The 16,014-nt window shown below is 42.0% G+C and overlaps 1 protein-coding gene across 2 annotated transcripts in view; it reads right to left on the minus strand.

Annotated features, from left to right (window-relative positions):
- The window catches only part of LARP1B (La ribonucleoprotein 1B), a 32,629-nt gene extending 18,704 nt beyond the window's left edge, over positions 1–13,925 (minus strand). The window contains exons 1-5 of one of the 2 annotated variants that reach the window (XM_072336842.1): positions 13,442–13,925; positions 6,623–6,684; positions 5,489–5,548; positions 3,186–3,354; positions 1,700–1,843 (exon numbers count right to left, since the gene is read on the minus strand). In XM_072336842.1, the coding sequence (XP_072192943.1) occupies positions 1,700–1,843; positions 3,186–3,354; positions 5,489–5,548; positions 6,623–6,684; positions 13,442–13,715 (709 nt within the window). In that variant the 5' untranslated portion in view covers positions 13,716–13,925. The remainder of the gene's footprint in view (positions 1–1,699; positions 1,844–3,185; positions 3,355–5,488; positions 5,549–6,622; positions 6,685–13,441) is intronic. The other variant, XM_072336841.1, reaches the window with a different exon arrangement.
- Between the last annotated feature and the right edge of the window lie 2,089 nt (positions 13,926–16,014).

Below are 16,014 nucleotides of genomic sequence, written 5' to 3' on the forward strand. Positions count from 1 at the left end.
TTCCCCTAAATGGAGAAGAATCCCATTTTGTTGGCACAGGTAAATCTAGGACAGCTCTGTAAAATCATCCCCATATACCAGGGAACCCCTTTGTCAGAAGAATGGCTGGGTATACAAACTTCATCTGATGTCATTGAGAGCCGCTAACTTCAACGTAGGACCGACTAACGATGCATTTTTTTTGTTCCTATTAGAAATCCTGCTTTACTAGTAATTATCTTTAAGAAACCCTGCAACAAAATCAGTATGCTTGTACATTCAAGTTTCTATATTTTATTATTGGTCAAATTGCAATTGACAAATGTCCTAGTCAGTATGTGTCTTTCTCTATGGGAATTTGGACCTCAGCCCCTTACAGATACAAAATGTGGCATTACTTGAAGTATTTCCCCTAGCCAGTTTCATTTTTGCACTGAGGGTACATACAGCTCTAAGACACATGCAAAAGCCCTGCAAATGACACGTTCAAGAGTAACTGTTACATTTAAGCCTGACAGAGGTTTGGTTTGTTTGAATTCAAATAACCAATATTTCCAAAGAACAGAAGAGGTTTTATGTTCCCTCACCCTGAAATTCATCTCAAATGACCACAGCCTTGATGTAAAGTTTACACTAGAAGTTTGTGGTTGTTTGATCATGGGGCTCCTGAGGAATAATTGCTAGAGTAAAGTGAAGCACTAGTAAAAATTCTTGCCCTGCCCTTTTCTGCTCCTCAGACATCCAGATAAAACCCTTGTATCAGTGTTTCTAAAATGACTTCAAAAACAAAACTCACCTCAGTGGTGTCCAACACCACTTATTACTATAGGGAGCAAACACATGAATTGTTAATGCATATTACAGTTCTGAAACTTAAATGCAAACGTACAAACCATAGAGTTAGAGTCAGCCTGCGAGTTCTGCTTTCTGACAAAGCTGTATGTAGAATACCTAAGGACCAAAGGCAGTACCAGCTATGGTGCACTGTCCACTCTGTTGTGCTAGTACAGCTTTTTGCATGGCCGTGGTGAGAAACCTAATGGGAAAGTGAACTTAAAAGAAGAGAACAGTACCAGAAGAACTGCCAATGCAGAATTCAAAGAATGGTCCCACAAGCAACTGCTCTGGCAGCAACAAACTGCCGGAACAGGAGTAGAGCAGGACAGAGCAATCTTATTAAAAGAATATTATCAGACTTTCTGCACTGTGAAACCGTAGCCAAAGGCATACTTGTTAGCCGTCAGGAGAACATATAGTTCTGAACCAGCAGAGACTGTAAAAAATAGACTGTTTTCAAGCTCTTTTACTCAGAAGAGTCATTGACTGATATGTTACAACTCTGATGAATACGTAAAGAATTAAAAAATAGTAATAATCTAATATAAAGTTTTAAAAACAACTTTCCAATTTAAAACTTCAATATTACACTGTGGTACAATTTATTTATTTTTATGAATTACTGGCAAATATTAACACTACTTTTTTTGGTTCGGTTTGGATTTTAGTACTGGCAGGTCAAGTTTCAACATCAACTGCCAATCTAATGCCTACCATTGTGTTATCAACCATCAGAGGGGAAAAAAAAAGAAAAAAAGAGCACCACAGCACTTCCAATGGGTCTGGTTCAATTTGACTGGACTTACGCTAACAGCCAATGAGTTTTAAGTCACATTTCATTTGCAACAAAGTGGAAGACCCAAGAAGATTGAAAACCACTTACTCCTTGTCTCATTCCGCCTGTTGTTATGAAGTGTTAACTTGTTTGTTTCCAGCTGAGATCTCGAGCTACTTCGAGAGCTTGATCTTTCTTGACTATCCGACCTTACATCATCCAAGTGAAGTGGAACCCATTTTTGCTTGTTACCTTAAGAAGTTAACATTTTTATCTTAATTATAGTACTGCTTGAGGTTTGAAATCCCATTTAAGATTCTATTCAATACTGCTTTTAAAATTACGAATAACAGTAAATTTCCATGTTAAAAAACTAGGAGAAGCAGTTTAACATTGTATTAAGATATAATAAATGACTGAACAACAGATGCAGTAAACAAGAACGTTTCAAGATGAAAGGTAACCTTACATGAAGTAAAGGAAGGTGAGCTTTTAATTAATTTTTAGATGTATGCACACTCCATAAATACACAGTTAAATACATACACTGAATTCATTATTAAATAATTTCACAATTTGCACATGAAACATTATGTAAAATGTAGCATGTCAGGTTAATTACTGAAATAAAGATTTTAATTACTATCCATACAAAACTTCCTGAGAATTTTGCTGTGGTACAGCAGTTTGACATCAAGACGTTCAGATTAAATTCATTTCTGTGCATCAAAAACGGTACGCAAACCTGTACCTTGCTGTAGGCTGGCCTAAACATCTACTTGGCCATTTACTTAGTGATAATATTCACTGTTCTACGCTTGATTGATATTGTGAACTTTGTAACACATAACACTCATAATCCACACTAGCGGGGAGAAAAAAAAAACAAGTTTGTTCCTGTGGCATGCTTTGCTTTGTACTTTAACTTAGATTTTTAAAAAAAGTTAAAAGCACTACAGGGTCTTATTTTTTAATATACACACAGCAAGATTAACAAATCTAAACAACAAAGGTCTTTAGGATCTGAAGAGTTATCAGCAAGGAACCAAGAAACAGTTGATTGCAGCAATATTAAAAAAGCTACCTCAATCCTGTCTTCATCTCACTCAAGTTTATTGACCACGAAAAACAGATGATTGCTTCCTATTTTTAATGTAACAGATTGGATCAAGAGGAAACAACAAACCTGGTTTAGTTCTCAAGTGATCACTTCAGGATGTAAGATACTAGCAAAATATGAATATTAAAGAGATAACACCTATAGTGTTATGTATGTATATATGTATATGAAATTAAATGAACAGAGTTCTACCTAGTCAATGGATAGAAACCTGAGAGATGATAATAAAATCTTCTGTCAGAGCTCCACACACCATCAGGAGGACATGAGCTGCTTTTTCTCCAAAATTCCTACTTGACTAAATAAGACACTTCAAAACCTGAGAAAGGAGGCCCGTTTTAACCTTCCTAACACAATATATCCTGTTATTACCTAAAAAATGCAAAACAAAATGTTCCATCAAGTCATTCGACTGGAATTAACATCAATGTATCAACAATTAATTACTGCATTACACACAGTACCCAGACAAACCTTTTTTCCTTTGGTTGTTAGTTTGACCTTCATCTTCACTAATGTTATCTCCTGGACCATTTGGGTTAGCCTCCAGGTTGTCCTTGGTTCCATTATTGCCCTTCTGATCAAATTTCTCCTCCTTTTCTTTTCTGTTCGTGGGTTTCTTACTGTGACTTACAGTCTTGCACTGAAAAAGATACTGGTAATTATTTCTGACAGCGCAGCTGCTGATAGCGAAAGATAAATTTCTTCCACCTATTAAAATTCCTTTACTATTAGCTGTTCTTGAAATCTTCAGGATGGTGAGTGTTAACAACCGTGTTGCTTTGTGAAGTCTTTTTAAAAATATAACTATTTTCTGTTAGTCTGGCAAGACTATGAAAACAACACTTTAAAAGGAACAGGCTCTGGTTTAGTTTTTAACATGAAGATGTAAAGCTACAGAACATACAACAATCGTCTCAGCCACTCTGATTAGTACTGTACAGAAATTATTAATCACACTGAACTTCATGCAACCAATAGATGTTAAAGCACTGTGCTGTTACAGAACACAAAACATATGGGTACATGTTTTCCACACACCCAAAAAAATAAAAAGGAAGCTGTAAAATAAGCATATTCTAGACTTAGTTATAGATCAGCATTAACATTTGAGAGTATTATTAAAAGATATAAATTGTAAGTCTTTCAATGCTATTCAATCTGTCTGAACTAAGATCAGTAAACACTCCTTTTCTGAGAATCAGAACACTTATGGTATGGAATTTATTTTTATAGGCATTGTTACAGAATTCTCTGCACCATAGCGGCCTCCTACATCTCACGTATTACGAAAGGTGCATCCAAAAAATTACAAATGAGAAACATTCCATAGTGAAACTGACAGCATAATCTTCAGAAATGGCATTTTTGAGACATTAGACTGTGCCAAATGAAGAGGATGTGCATTTTACATCAAAGGTATAAAATGCACAGATGGAACTGTTTCTAGTTTACTGAATAATCAAACAGGAGTTTGCTGCCCAGCAAAGTAACACATTTCCTAACGTTATCCAGTAAGTCAACAGCCTCATAGCATGACTCTATCAACATGCGTCCCTCATGGTATTGTTAAATGTATCACCACTGTTCCCCTGTGAACAGTAGTGGAACAGCACCATCTCAACAACCGGTGGGAATGGCAGTGACAGAACTTATCAATACTGAAGAGAAGTTAAATCAAGGATCTTATATAAATCCCACACCTTAGTGGCATGTACATTGTACATCTACAAAACCATGACATCTACACTAAAATATTCCCACTGGTTTTTCAGCGACTGAATGACCACTAATTTATCTGCATATAATCTGCTCAGATTTTAAAGATATTCCTAGAAACATCAAACATTTTCTCTGAGATCCTGTATAAAAAGCTACTAGAAGAAGCAAATTCTACCCAGAAGAAAACATAGTGCTGTGTCAAATGTACAGACATCTAGAAGTTTGACCTGCAACGTGAAAGTCCTGGTGAGAAACCTGAGGATGTGTAGTTGCTGATATAAACAAAAAAGATAGGACTTAATTGGGGGAAAGGGAAGGTGTTTGAATCTGAGCCCACAGGACAAATGACTCACATCGAACTACCTTAATCTGCTCTTTTTCAGCTTCTATTTGGAAGCTTTCACAGAACACACAGTGCTGAACCCAAATCTTCTGGTTTCCCTCACCATGAAAAGAGCATAAAAATCAGAGATGCTTTGCTAGGACTAAAGTACAGAGTGAAACAGCACCAAATATATGGGAATTGTCTATGCTTTGTTGACTTAAATAATGTAACATAAAAAAGGTCTGAGATAAATCATGCACATATCACTTGAGATATTGCAAAACAAAGAATTTGATGACATTGGCAATAGGAAAATATATCTTTTATCCATCCACATTCCTCTGATAATTCCCAGGACACCTATGTGTAGAACAATTTGAGCACAAGAGAGTGCAGCATGCTCTCAGTCCCAACAGTTACAGATCTGCAGTGTTCATAAACCTCTTGGAAGAACAGAAAAGAAAATAAAAGAAATATATGGTGGATTAAATACAGTGCTTTTTTACTCTACATGTTCACACAGGCCAAGCTATAAAGTGTGTGTATGCTTGTGAAGGGTTCAGACAGTCTCGTATTAGGTTAGACAATTAAGACTGGCATTTGGAATTATTTACAACATTTCTGCTGAAACTCTAGAACATGGAAAGTACGTTCTGAGGCAACCGCATGAATCACAGAAGGCCACGTGATTCCTAGTGAAATAATATTGCAGATAACAATAAATACTTACTTCAGTGTTTGCTGTTTCACTTGGTGTCGGCCAGTCTCCGATATCAACGAAATCACCAGCCTGCAAAGACAGTCACAGTTTGTGTTACTTTCTAGATTCAGTCCCTGTTAAAACATGGAAGATGACTGTCCTGACAAGACTATCCCCATTTGAACAAAGCTGCTAGAATTAGCAATTCTTTAAAGCTGAGAAATACAAAAGAAAATAAACAAGCAGCTTTTTTAAACAGAATAGATCAACAGCAGAAGTAACCAATCTTTGCAATTACATCCAAAATGAGGTACCTACCATGCGATAGCAACTGTCTAAAGAATGTCTTCACTCAGAATACGTAAGTGGATACAGCCAAATAAAGATGATAAACAAGCAAAATTTTCTACATTCTGTTGTTAAAACAGACTGATGAGTTCAGCCTGAAGTACACAAAGAACGATGTTCAAGGCTAATTGTTGTCTTGTAGACGGCTCCCTACTTGCTTTAAAGGTATCTACCTCTCTAAACACCCTTTAGCATTTGGAAGACCCTTGAGCACTGGTTTTACTCAATCTAAGAAGGCACGGCTGAACAACATTTTAGAAATTTAACTGTTCAGTAAGAGGGTTCAGTGCCTCTCCTGTCATCATCATTTTACAACAGAACATGAAATTACACTCATTGCTGACATAATACAGAAATAGCATTTCCAAAGCCAACCTATCATCCCACATCCTCAAATTACATTGTTTCATTATAGCCCCTTCCCATTTTACATCATCTCAAGACTCCTCAAACCCCCCTTGTACACACACCACTTTCGTTTTCTAATTTCAATTTTCTTGTGTTTTTTGTTGGTTTTTTTTTTAAACCTTTCTCTGGCTTCAAAATTAACCATCATCAGAGTAGAAGAAAACGAAGTACAAGTTTTTCTTCTTAACTTCAAAATAACTATTTTTTTTTTTCCTTTTTTAACAGCAGCAGTTGTTTGCCACTGTGAATATTTACGACCAGAAACATTTCCTTGAAATGATTTCATTTTCCTACCGTATTATCGGCAGAGCTAAATGCCAGTTTAGATAAGCAGGTTACATTAACTGGGGCTTCTAATACAAGCAGCGCACTAACTCCAAACTAAATGTTCTTCTGGCAAATACAAACCTTGCTGCATTTCTTTGTCCTGGCTTTCACTGCTTTTACATGTTTAGTGGAATTCTCTAGTTCTGAAAAAGAACAACAGCAAAAAAATACTTTCAGGCGATGTAATAAGTTGTGCTGAAGAAGCATAAAGAATTCTTTAACAATTTTTCTACTATCTAGCATATTACACCAATGTTTTTTTAGTGGCCTTGGTATTGAAGCCAATGAACATTCGTAGACACAATTACTACAAGAGTATTTCCCTAAGACAACTAAAGCATATGACATTGAAAAACTCAAACTGACAACCAGTGTAAATAGCCTCGAAAAAACAGGTGAACAGAATATTACATAACAGCATGTAAGCATTTGATGAGCTACAATGCCAGGACTATCTCTAAACACTGGAATTTTAATTCAGGTACCAGCAAAAATGAAACCCCAAACAAATACCCAAATATTAGAAGGTATATTTAAAGCACGTGATTCATTCAAGAAATTTACCATTACGTGAGCATGACAAAAAGAGCTGCTACATACTGACAAGTTCCTAGTAAGTTTGGTTTATAAGTAATCACACAACTGCTAAAGAATTGAGTCATACTGCTCAGAAACAAATCAGAGCAACAGGAGAAGAAATAAAAGGAACGATGCAAAGACAAAATAACTGCAAGGCTGATGCATTTTCACGTTCAGATCCCACAGGTTACAAAAACTGTTTACAATAAACGTCACTAATTGTCAGAAAGCTGATCCTTATACATTTTCAGAGCCTTCCTAAGACCTAATCTTCACAATAACAACACTCCTCCTGAGCAACAGCGTCCATTGGAATTCATTATGCCTTTTAATATATATGCAATTTCCATTCTGTGCACAAATGCCATTTTCTCATTTTCCTCCCATTTAATTGTGCTCTAGCTTTTTTGTTGAGTATTGGGGGGAGACACAGGGGGGTGTGGAACAACTCAATAGGAACAGAACTATTACCAGATAACTTCTCTTGGGAGAGTAGATCCAGACAGATAAAACCACCTCTAGTTTCTCCTACTTTCATTCAGTTCTCACTATGCATATTATTTAATTACACTATTCCATCTGCCTTAGTATCACTATGTATTTTGTTTTTTGTTGGTTTTTTGTTTTGTTTTTTTTTTTTTTTTCCCCATAGAGAAGCAGCTACAATCTTTAATGGAAGTTTTTTTCAGCCTCTCACTAAAAGCCAAGCTCAAACCATTGAGCACAGCTGAAATCACAAGAGGATTGTTACTTCCTTGAGGATAACATCACCTCCTTAGCCCTTATCTCTCTGGCATCCACTGACTTCGCTAATCTTCCTCATTGCAGCTTCACCCTTTGAACCCCACCCTTATGCCCAGTGCACATAATTGACTGTATGATCTTAATTTTTACTTACCATTCAATATGAAACTACCTCCCTCTATGAAGTAAGGCAAAAAAAGGTTGCAGTCATAGTCATAGAGCAACAAGTTAATTTGTGCCAACAAGAAAGCTGCCAATTGCCTGCCACGGCAAACTGACCAGCCATAGTGTTTGCTTCCCAAACAGAGCTCTCCTTTTAGCTGTTTGGTTACCCTACCGAAGCCCTTTTTCCACCTCACAGCACTTTTAGTTAAATTGCTACCCAAGGACTGCTCTGTCACAGCTTCTCTCAGTGCATCCTTGGCAAAGCAGGCAATTAAACAGGAAAAAAAGCCAACTCGGCGTCACCGCAGTACCTTAGTCATGAGATATTATTCAAGGCAGCAACACAGGCCACCCGAATCAAGTCAAATGAGATCCGACTTGCTTTGTAAGTAACCTTTCTTATCTGTTTATAAATCTAACATGTAGTAATCCAAGACCTAAAAGATACATTTGCACGCTAAGTGAAAAGAAAATTACCACAGGCAACAACATCGTCTAGCTGACAGTGCCCATTCCGAGCAGAAAGGACAGTGAGCTCAGCCATGCTCCCCAGCAAGTGCTCCTCCAGCTTTCCAGAGTCTCATTCAGACCCAGATGCAGCTGACCTCTCCTGGCCAGCCAGCTTATCATCTGGGAGCTGGATTTTGGTGAGAAGCATGAAAGAAAAGATAAGGGGTGGGGGGAGGAGGGTGAGAGTAAAAGAACAAAACATGGGCTCCCTTAGAAGTTTTACCTCAATCAACTCTGTCATATTCTCATAAACAGGAGTACAGCCACTGTCCGGACACAGTCTACTGTACCTCTAAATAAAAGCTCCGTGCTGAATGTTAAACCAGCCTTTGGTTTCAGAATCATGAAACAGTGCTGAATACCAGAAATGGTATCTTCAGTTTACAGCCACAGCAGAAGCCAGCAGCCCCTCAAAATACACAGCTGTCTGCAATTACTTTACTTTAGGTGGGTTTTAGCTGAACTTTGAAGGAGGCAGAAAGAAAAAAAATCAATCAAGGATGAGCAAGTTTAATTGCTAACGATCAGAATTCAATCACTGAACTCCAGTGAAGATTCCATCCACGTGAAAACCAAAATAACCTTTCAAAGACATTTTAAAATCAGCTCATTTGAGTCTTCCTATACACCACATCCTAACACATGGTATCTTCTGCAGAAAGACATGGATGTGCCAATATGTCAAGTGCAGTATTTCAAGGTACGTGACAACAGTTACAAAAAACAAAAGACAAAGTGCCAAAACAGCAGCTATCCTCAAGCAGCAGAAAAAGGAAGGTGAAATCAGATGCTGTACAGAGGCAGAGGAGCAAAGTTTACATATATAGATGCATCACCAAAGCATCATCAACTGCAAGGCAAATTAGGTTTATTTTCACCTATTTATTTTATAAACCTTTTATTTATTTTAAACAAATACATATATAGGTCTTGCAAATGTGACAAAATAATCCCTTGGAACATACGACAGTTTAAATTTAGAGCATGGATTTATGATCCAAGATTCTGGGAAATTATAAAACAGTCATTTATGCCAACATCGTTTTCTACAGTAGTTCAAGCACTTCATAGCAAAACAGCATTAGTTGGACCAACTTCCTCATGCCACTTGAACAAACCAAGGCACTGCATTATGTCACCAGCATCCTTCCACGTGTTTATAGACAGAAGCAGCTTTCTGATGTAAGAAGTGCTGAACAATCAATAGGAATGAAAGTCCCCAACATATGATGAGTAAATCATTACACCTCTTACTTATCCTCCGCTTCATTTCTACTATTATTTGGCCCTTAGCTGCTTCATAGAAAGCTGCAACCTGTGGCTCAGTTTCTACAAAAAGCTTTCATGCTGAGGCAGAGCACAGCCAGCCAAGTCTGTATGGAAGCTCTGTGCAGCAGGATGCATTACTCTCTTATAACAAGTCTCCAGTTTAGTAACCAAAGAAAAACCCCACCATGCAAATTTATGTATGTTGTGTTCCATGCACTGTCACAGGTCTGGAAAACATAGGCAGCAGATTTGAGAATGCTTCTATTCCCTTCAGAGGTGGGATAACTGCTGATGTTGTAACACTTGATAATTCTTAAAATAAAAAAGCTGCTATTCAAACTTACAGTGAATTCATGAGAAATAATGACAGCATTTGCACAAGATACACCAAAGGGTTCGATAATCAGATCATTTGCCCATTTTCTCATCAAAACTGTAAAGTCTGTTATCCTTAATAACACAGCACACCTTTACTAAGGTGTACCTGCAACACCTGCTTACTTACAGACCACAGCTAATCAACAGCACACGTGAATCAGTTTCTGCCACTGAAACATCAAGCAGATGAAGGGTGTCCTCAGTGTCCAAAAGTCAATGGACTAAAGAATGACAAATTGAGCAAAATACGAAAGACCAAAGCATGCAGTTACTTTGATCAACTACAATATCAAAGAACACTAGGAAGCAAACTCACTTACCATAGATATTTTGCTTTAGAGAATACTTCCATAGATTTCATGGACTGTTCTTGAATAATTATCTAATAACTCGTTAGAGACCAGGATCAGCTGTACAGACCACAGATCTTGTTGTTTGGGTTCCCTTTTAGAAGCTTATTTTAAAAATAAATAAATAAATAACACAGTATTTTATCAAAGAGGTGGAAAAACTTTTGAATAAAATCAGTTCAACAACTCCACGCTGGGAATTATTTAAGTGCAGGGAGAGTAACCAACCTCTTTTGGGAGAGCCTGGCTCCAAGGGCAGGCTAAGATAAAACAAGACTCAAAGGAAAGACAAGGAAAACAGGAATAATGCCGGGTTGCTACACGGCTTCAGTAGCGACACATCTCCTTGGCTCCATTTAAAACAAAACTTATCTCGTTACCTGGTAAAAAATGGTTATCAACATGATTACACAGCACTTCCTCCTCGCAGCGTTCCTCTCTTAATCACTGAGTTTCAACTTGAAGCAATGAAGATGCATTGAAAGCTCAGCAGTACAGGAGAAGCAGGGAAGAACGTGCATGCTGCAAGAACTGCCTTTAACCAAGGGCAGCCCCTGCCAAAGCTGCCTTCCCATTCCATGGATCCTGGGCTTAGATAGGAACCCATGGACTTCACTGGCAGTTTCATATTGCTACATGTCTTTCTCCACAAACTAACTGCAGATTAGCAGCAGTTGTATCATTCTGAAATTCTTCTACTTAGGAGTTTAATAAAAGGCTTACTCCAAAACACCCATCTGTAGTAACAAACACACCATAAAAACATCCAGTAAGTTTATGTGAGGTGTTTGGTTTACCGCCGTGTTATTAAAACCTACTGACATATCCGACACCCAAAATTAAAAGGTAACAATGCTTGGACAGAATTCTTTCACAAGGAAAGACTTTTAAGCTTTTCCCATTACTTTTTCCTTCTATTGTCTGTCCAGTGATTTAGCAGTTGCCTTCAAAAGAAGGAGCTGGTTCTGCCTCTGGTACAGATGAGTAACACTACAGCACATGGATGGCCAGAGGTGACTGCCTGGAAGCAGCTTTCTCCGCGTGTAACTATCACTGAGCACGCCGCCACACATGCTTGTGTCAGGAAACTTTCAGCAAATTAGGCCAAGATCAACGAGTTGAACAGGATTCAGCTGCTACTTTGATGCGAGATTCTTTTCAGTTTTATTATCCCCTGCATGGACGGTTTTACATTCCATCCCAGCAGTGCATCTGCCCACCTACTTACTATTTCACATGCGTAGTTTCCATACTACCACACTTATAAGGGCCTGGTGCGACTGACGCTGCTTTGTCAATCCAGTGCCTCAGAACGCATCTCCTGCAGACAGGGGCACACACACACAATCACTCCCTCTCTCAGCTCCACTGGATCAGCCACTCCACGCTCCACAAGCAGTAAGCGGTGACTCACCCCAAAGCTCCCCATGGCAGCCTCACCACAGCACATCCCTCCTCATGTGCCTTTTACTGGTACCACTGCCACCAGCAACTTCTCTACTTGCTGAATTCTGCACTTGCCACTGAAATAGGTACTCCAGTGCAACAGCTCGGTTAGGCAGTCATTGCATAAATAATAACTTCTGTACAGATGAATAACAGTTTAAAGCTCTCTGAAATAATCACACTGTGCACATAACGTATGTGGTGCATGAACTCCACACTTCCATTCTCTCTTCCCCCTACAACTATTTTTGTGTTTTGCCTTAAGTGGGAAGCAAAACCTCAGCAAAGAGCAGCACCTCCAGCACAGGCCCCCACTAGGCCCACAAGGCAATACTGCACCAAATCAGCTCCCTCCGTACTACTATTGGGACTGCCCCAGCAGCCCGGGCAGGTGACGAGCTCCCTGTCATGCACGGGCAGGACTGCAGCTGCAGCACAGCAACTCTAAGTTGGCATTTACGAGTGCATCAGTACACACAGACAGCAAGGCCCAATGGTACAGATAGACACACGTGCTGCCAAAAGGTTTCATCTTCAGTTAAATAAAGGTTCTGCGGTCTGGAGAGCATTTCTGCTTGCCTGCACGATACGCACGCTTGGAACTGTCAAGGGATATATTTCTCTTTGTGAGGGAGGCACTCAATTACTTCCAGGATAAAAGTGGCCACGAGAACACAAGCAGGGCTGTCAGGAACCCTCGGGAGCACAGCACAGAGCACAGGGAGCACACGCAGGCACCTTATGTGGGGCTGGCAGCTGCTTCCAGCCGACAGCAGTACTCCAAGAAGTGCTGACTTCGAAGAACTTCTCAGGGGCCCAGGGCTAACGCCGGGCAATTTCAGCCGGGTCTGCAGTCCGTATGGAGCTCTCACACACCTTTATTTCACATCTGTGGTAATTAAAGGCCAGCAAATTGCACCAAGCTGCCCTGGCCCCATCTCTTCCCACAGAAGCAGCCTGAACTGACCGTCAGCACGAGTGAGCGAACTACAGCTGTTAACACTAAGGCCTTCACGAGCCCAACCTTCTGAAAAGCAAAGCTCAGGAGTGAACTGAACATAAATAGGTAAAAAACGACAAAGAAAAAAACAAAAAAAAACACCAACTAACCAAAGCAAAACAGAAACAAAGAGCTGACCTACAGGAAAGCAGCGGGGATTCAGCAAAGCTCCTACATGTCAGCAGCACCGCACGGGCGGCTCAGCGTTCCGCTCGCGGTGCCGGGCCTGCAGCGGCCGCAGCCGCCCCTCGAGCCTCCCGCCGCCGCCGCGCTGCCCATGTATGTAGAAGCACGGGCTCTCAGGGCCGGCCGCGTGCGGCGCGGCGGAAAGCGGAGCCGGGGGAGGAGGTTATGGGCGCGCTGTCCCCGGCACACGCGGTGTTGCCGCAGAACCGAAAGCAACGCCCGGCGCCGGCCAGCACCCCGCCCGCCCGCCCGGCCCGGCGCCTCGCCCCGCACCTGGCTCCCGCAGCACGAGCTGCCCGTCGGCCGCGTCGTCCCGCGCGGCTCTGCGCTTCGTCCACGGGTTCTCCTTGGGCGGAGGGGCTTCGGCCGCCGCCTGCCGTCGTCGCTCCTCGGGCTCGGGCTCTCGCCGGCCGCCGCTTTCCGAGGCCTCCTTCCCGCCGGGAGAAGCGGGCTCTCTCCGCCGGGCCCCTTCCGTCGGCCCGTCTCGGCCCTCGGCGCCCCAGGCCGGGCGCTCGGCGGGCGCGGCGGACACCTGCGCGGCGGACATGCCCTGCCGGCCGCCGCGAGCGGCCCTCGAGGGAAGGCGGCGGGGCGCCGAGGCGGGGCGGCCGTCTCTCCTCCTCCGGCCGCCGCCGCCGCTCCGCCCCGTCTCCCGGGGCTCCCCTGTCAGCTCCGGCGGCCCCTCCGCCGGCGACCGCGGCGGGGGCAGGAGGGAGGAGCGAGAGAGGCCGCTCGCTGCCAGCCGCCGGCTCGGAGGGCGGCGGCCACCCCGGCGGCGCGGTGAGCTCACAAGGGCCGCGCCGCGCCCCGGGCTCGGTGGGGGGCACGCGCCGCGCGGCCCGTCGCTGCGCGCAACGGGAGGAAAGGAGGCCGGGCGTGCTTCCTTTTACTCGGGGACGGGGGCCCGCTTAGCAAACCGCGTCGAGAACTGCGTTAGATGGGACGCGCCTATCTGCTCTGCTTAAAAGCGGCTGGCCGGGCGGCTGGCTGAGCTACTGCACCAGAGCGCGAGGCGCGCACCCTGAGAGGCGGCGGTACTCATCTGGCACCGGGGGCAGCTCTCGAGTGTAGCGAGGGGGGCACGTTGGTGTTAATTACAGGCCTTTCCCACATACTGTACAACAGGATGAAGGTCTGCAAACAGCTCCCTTAGAAGCTAGTTAAGTGTTTTTCAAAGTAACGTTACAAATAACCAAATTTCTCGAGTTTTGCCTCGGCAGGAACATCTTTCATTTGAGACACCGCTGCTCTACTGAGGTTATGTGGTGACAAACCCTGTGCCAAACTCAGCATGCAATGCTGTCGCTGCAAATTTAATCTGAAAACATGAGGAGTCCTACCTAATCACTGGTAGAACAGCATTCCCCTACCTCTTCCTTTTCCTTGTTCTAGGGACAAGGCAGCAGGTCTGTAGGGCAGCCAGGACATTAGGAACACTGCAGTACTGGCACCGGAAGGCTGTGGAAAAGCAGTAAACTGGTTAAGAGGCAGAGGAAAGCTGGGCCAGGGAGCAGTAACATGGTAGCATTACAGAATAGCATTTTACTCATGTCATGGTTTTGCATGGGGAATGACAAGCCTATACAAACTTTCCTTCAACACTGTGTAACTTATCATTACAGCCGAGCTGACACAGAACCTGACAACTTAAGATAAAGAAAGTTCCCTGCCCCACCAACTGTAATTACAATCAACATATATATAGAAATATATATAACTGACACAAGACAAATTGAAAATATTAATAAAAACATGTAGTGGCCCCAAATGTTAGTGGTGCCCAAGCAAAAATACCACGCTGAAAATCTTCACTTTATAATAAAAGCTACTATTTAAAGAGAATCCATTTAGATAGCATTCTAGTAAGACTAGGCTCCAATTTTGGGAGCCAAAGTGTCTTTTTGCCACTTAAGGGTGTTGTTGACTTACAAGAGTAACACAACAAAATGATTTATCCTTGCTACAAACACAAGCTGAATGGTCACTTTTCAGAGCATGTTTTTTGGACTTCAGAAGAAAAACTACAGAAGGCTCCATTTGACACTGCTTAGACACATTTCAGAGCTTTTCCTTCCACTTGCAAAGCCTACTTCCCACTCCATTTGTCCCCCTGACATTTTGTCAATCTTAGCACGCTGAGGTGTTACCAAAGCCTTCACTTTTTAGCCAGTGTAGCTGAATGCTGCAACACAATTGTTTCTTGGTTGCTGGGTACAGCTGGCAGACCGCAGTTGGATTGTGACCGCTCCAGTTCCATAGAACGAGCCACAACAGTTTTCCAGTGTTTTATTTTTCTTTGTATATAAACATCAGCAAGCCTCAGGGATGCAAGGCCAGTAACACGCACAGCTATCTGTTCAAAGCAGCCTTTCAGCTTGTGGGTGATATTCTCATCTGTTGGAGAATATGTGATGAAACCTCCTCCTTTCCCTCCTTGAACAAGACTCCACCAGCCCAACACTGCCTGCCCCCAAACACATGGGAGAGCAACCATCAACAATCATTTCTGCACAATTCTACAATACATCCTGAGCGTGTTACAGCACACTATACCCTTATTTGGAGCACAGGAACAAGCAAGAAAAAGTTCAGTGAAGCCATGGAGAAGCCTAAAATTAGACTCACAATGGTATCTTAATTAGCTGATAGGAGCTGAATGTAGAACAACATGGAAGCAGTTACATTGTTTATTATGTTAAGCCTTTATCTTGTACTGTAGATTAACTACTCTTCTTATGCTACAGTGCTAGAGGGAATATTCAGGAATTACAGGGTGACAGTGAGAGCCACTGAATTGGTGTTGACAAAGGAAAAGAACACCACACAACTGTTCTGGAGGATTTTTA

Source organism: Excalfactoria chinensis, chromosome 4 (assembly GCF_039878825.1).
Source record: "Excalfactoria chinensis isolate bCotChi1 chromosome 4, bCotChi1.hap2, whole genome shotgun sequence".
Taxonomy (NCBI): domain Eukaryota; kingdom Metazoa; phylum Chordata; class Aves; order Galliformes; family Phasianidae; genus Excalfactoria; species Excalfactoria chinensis.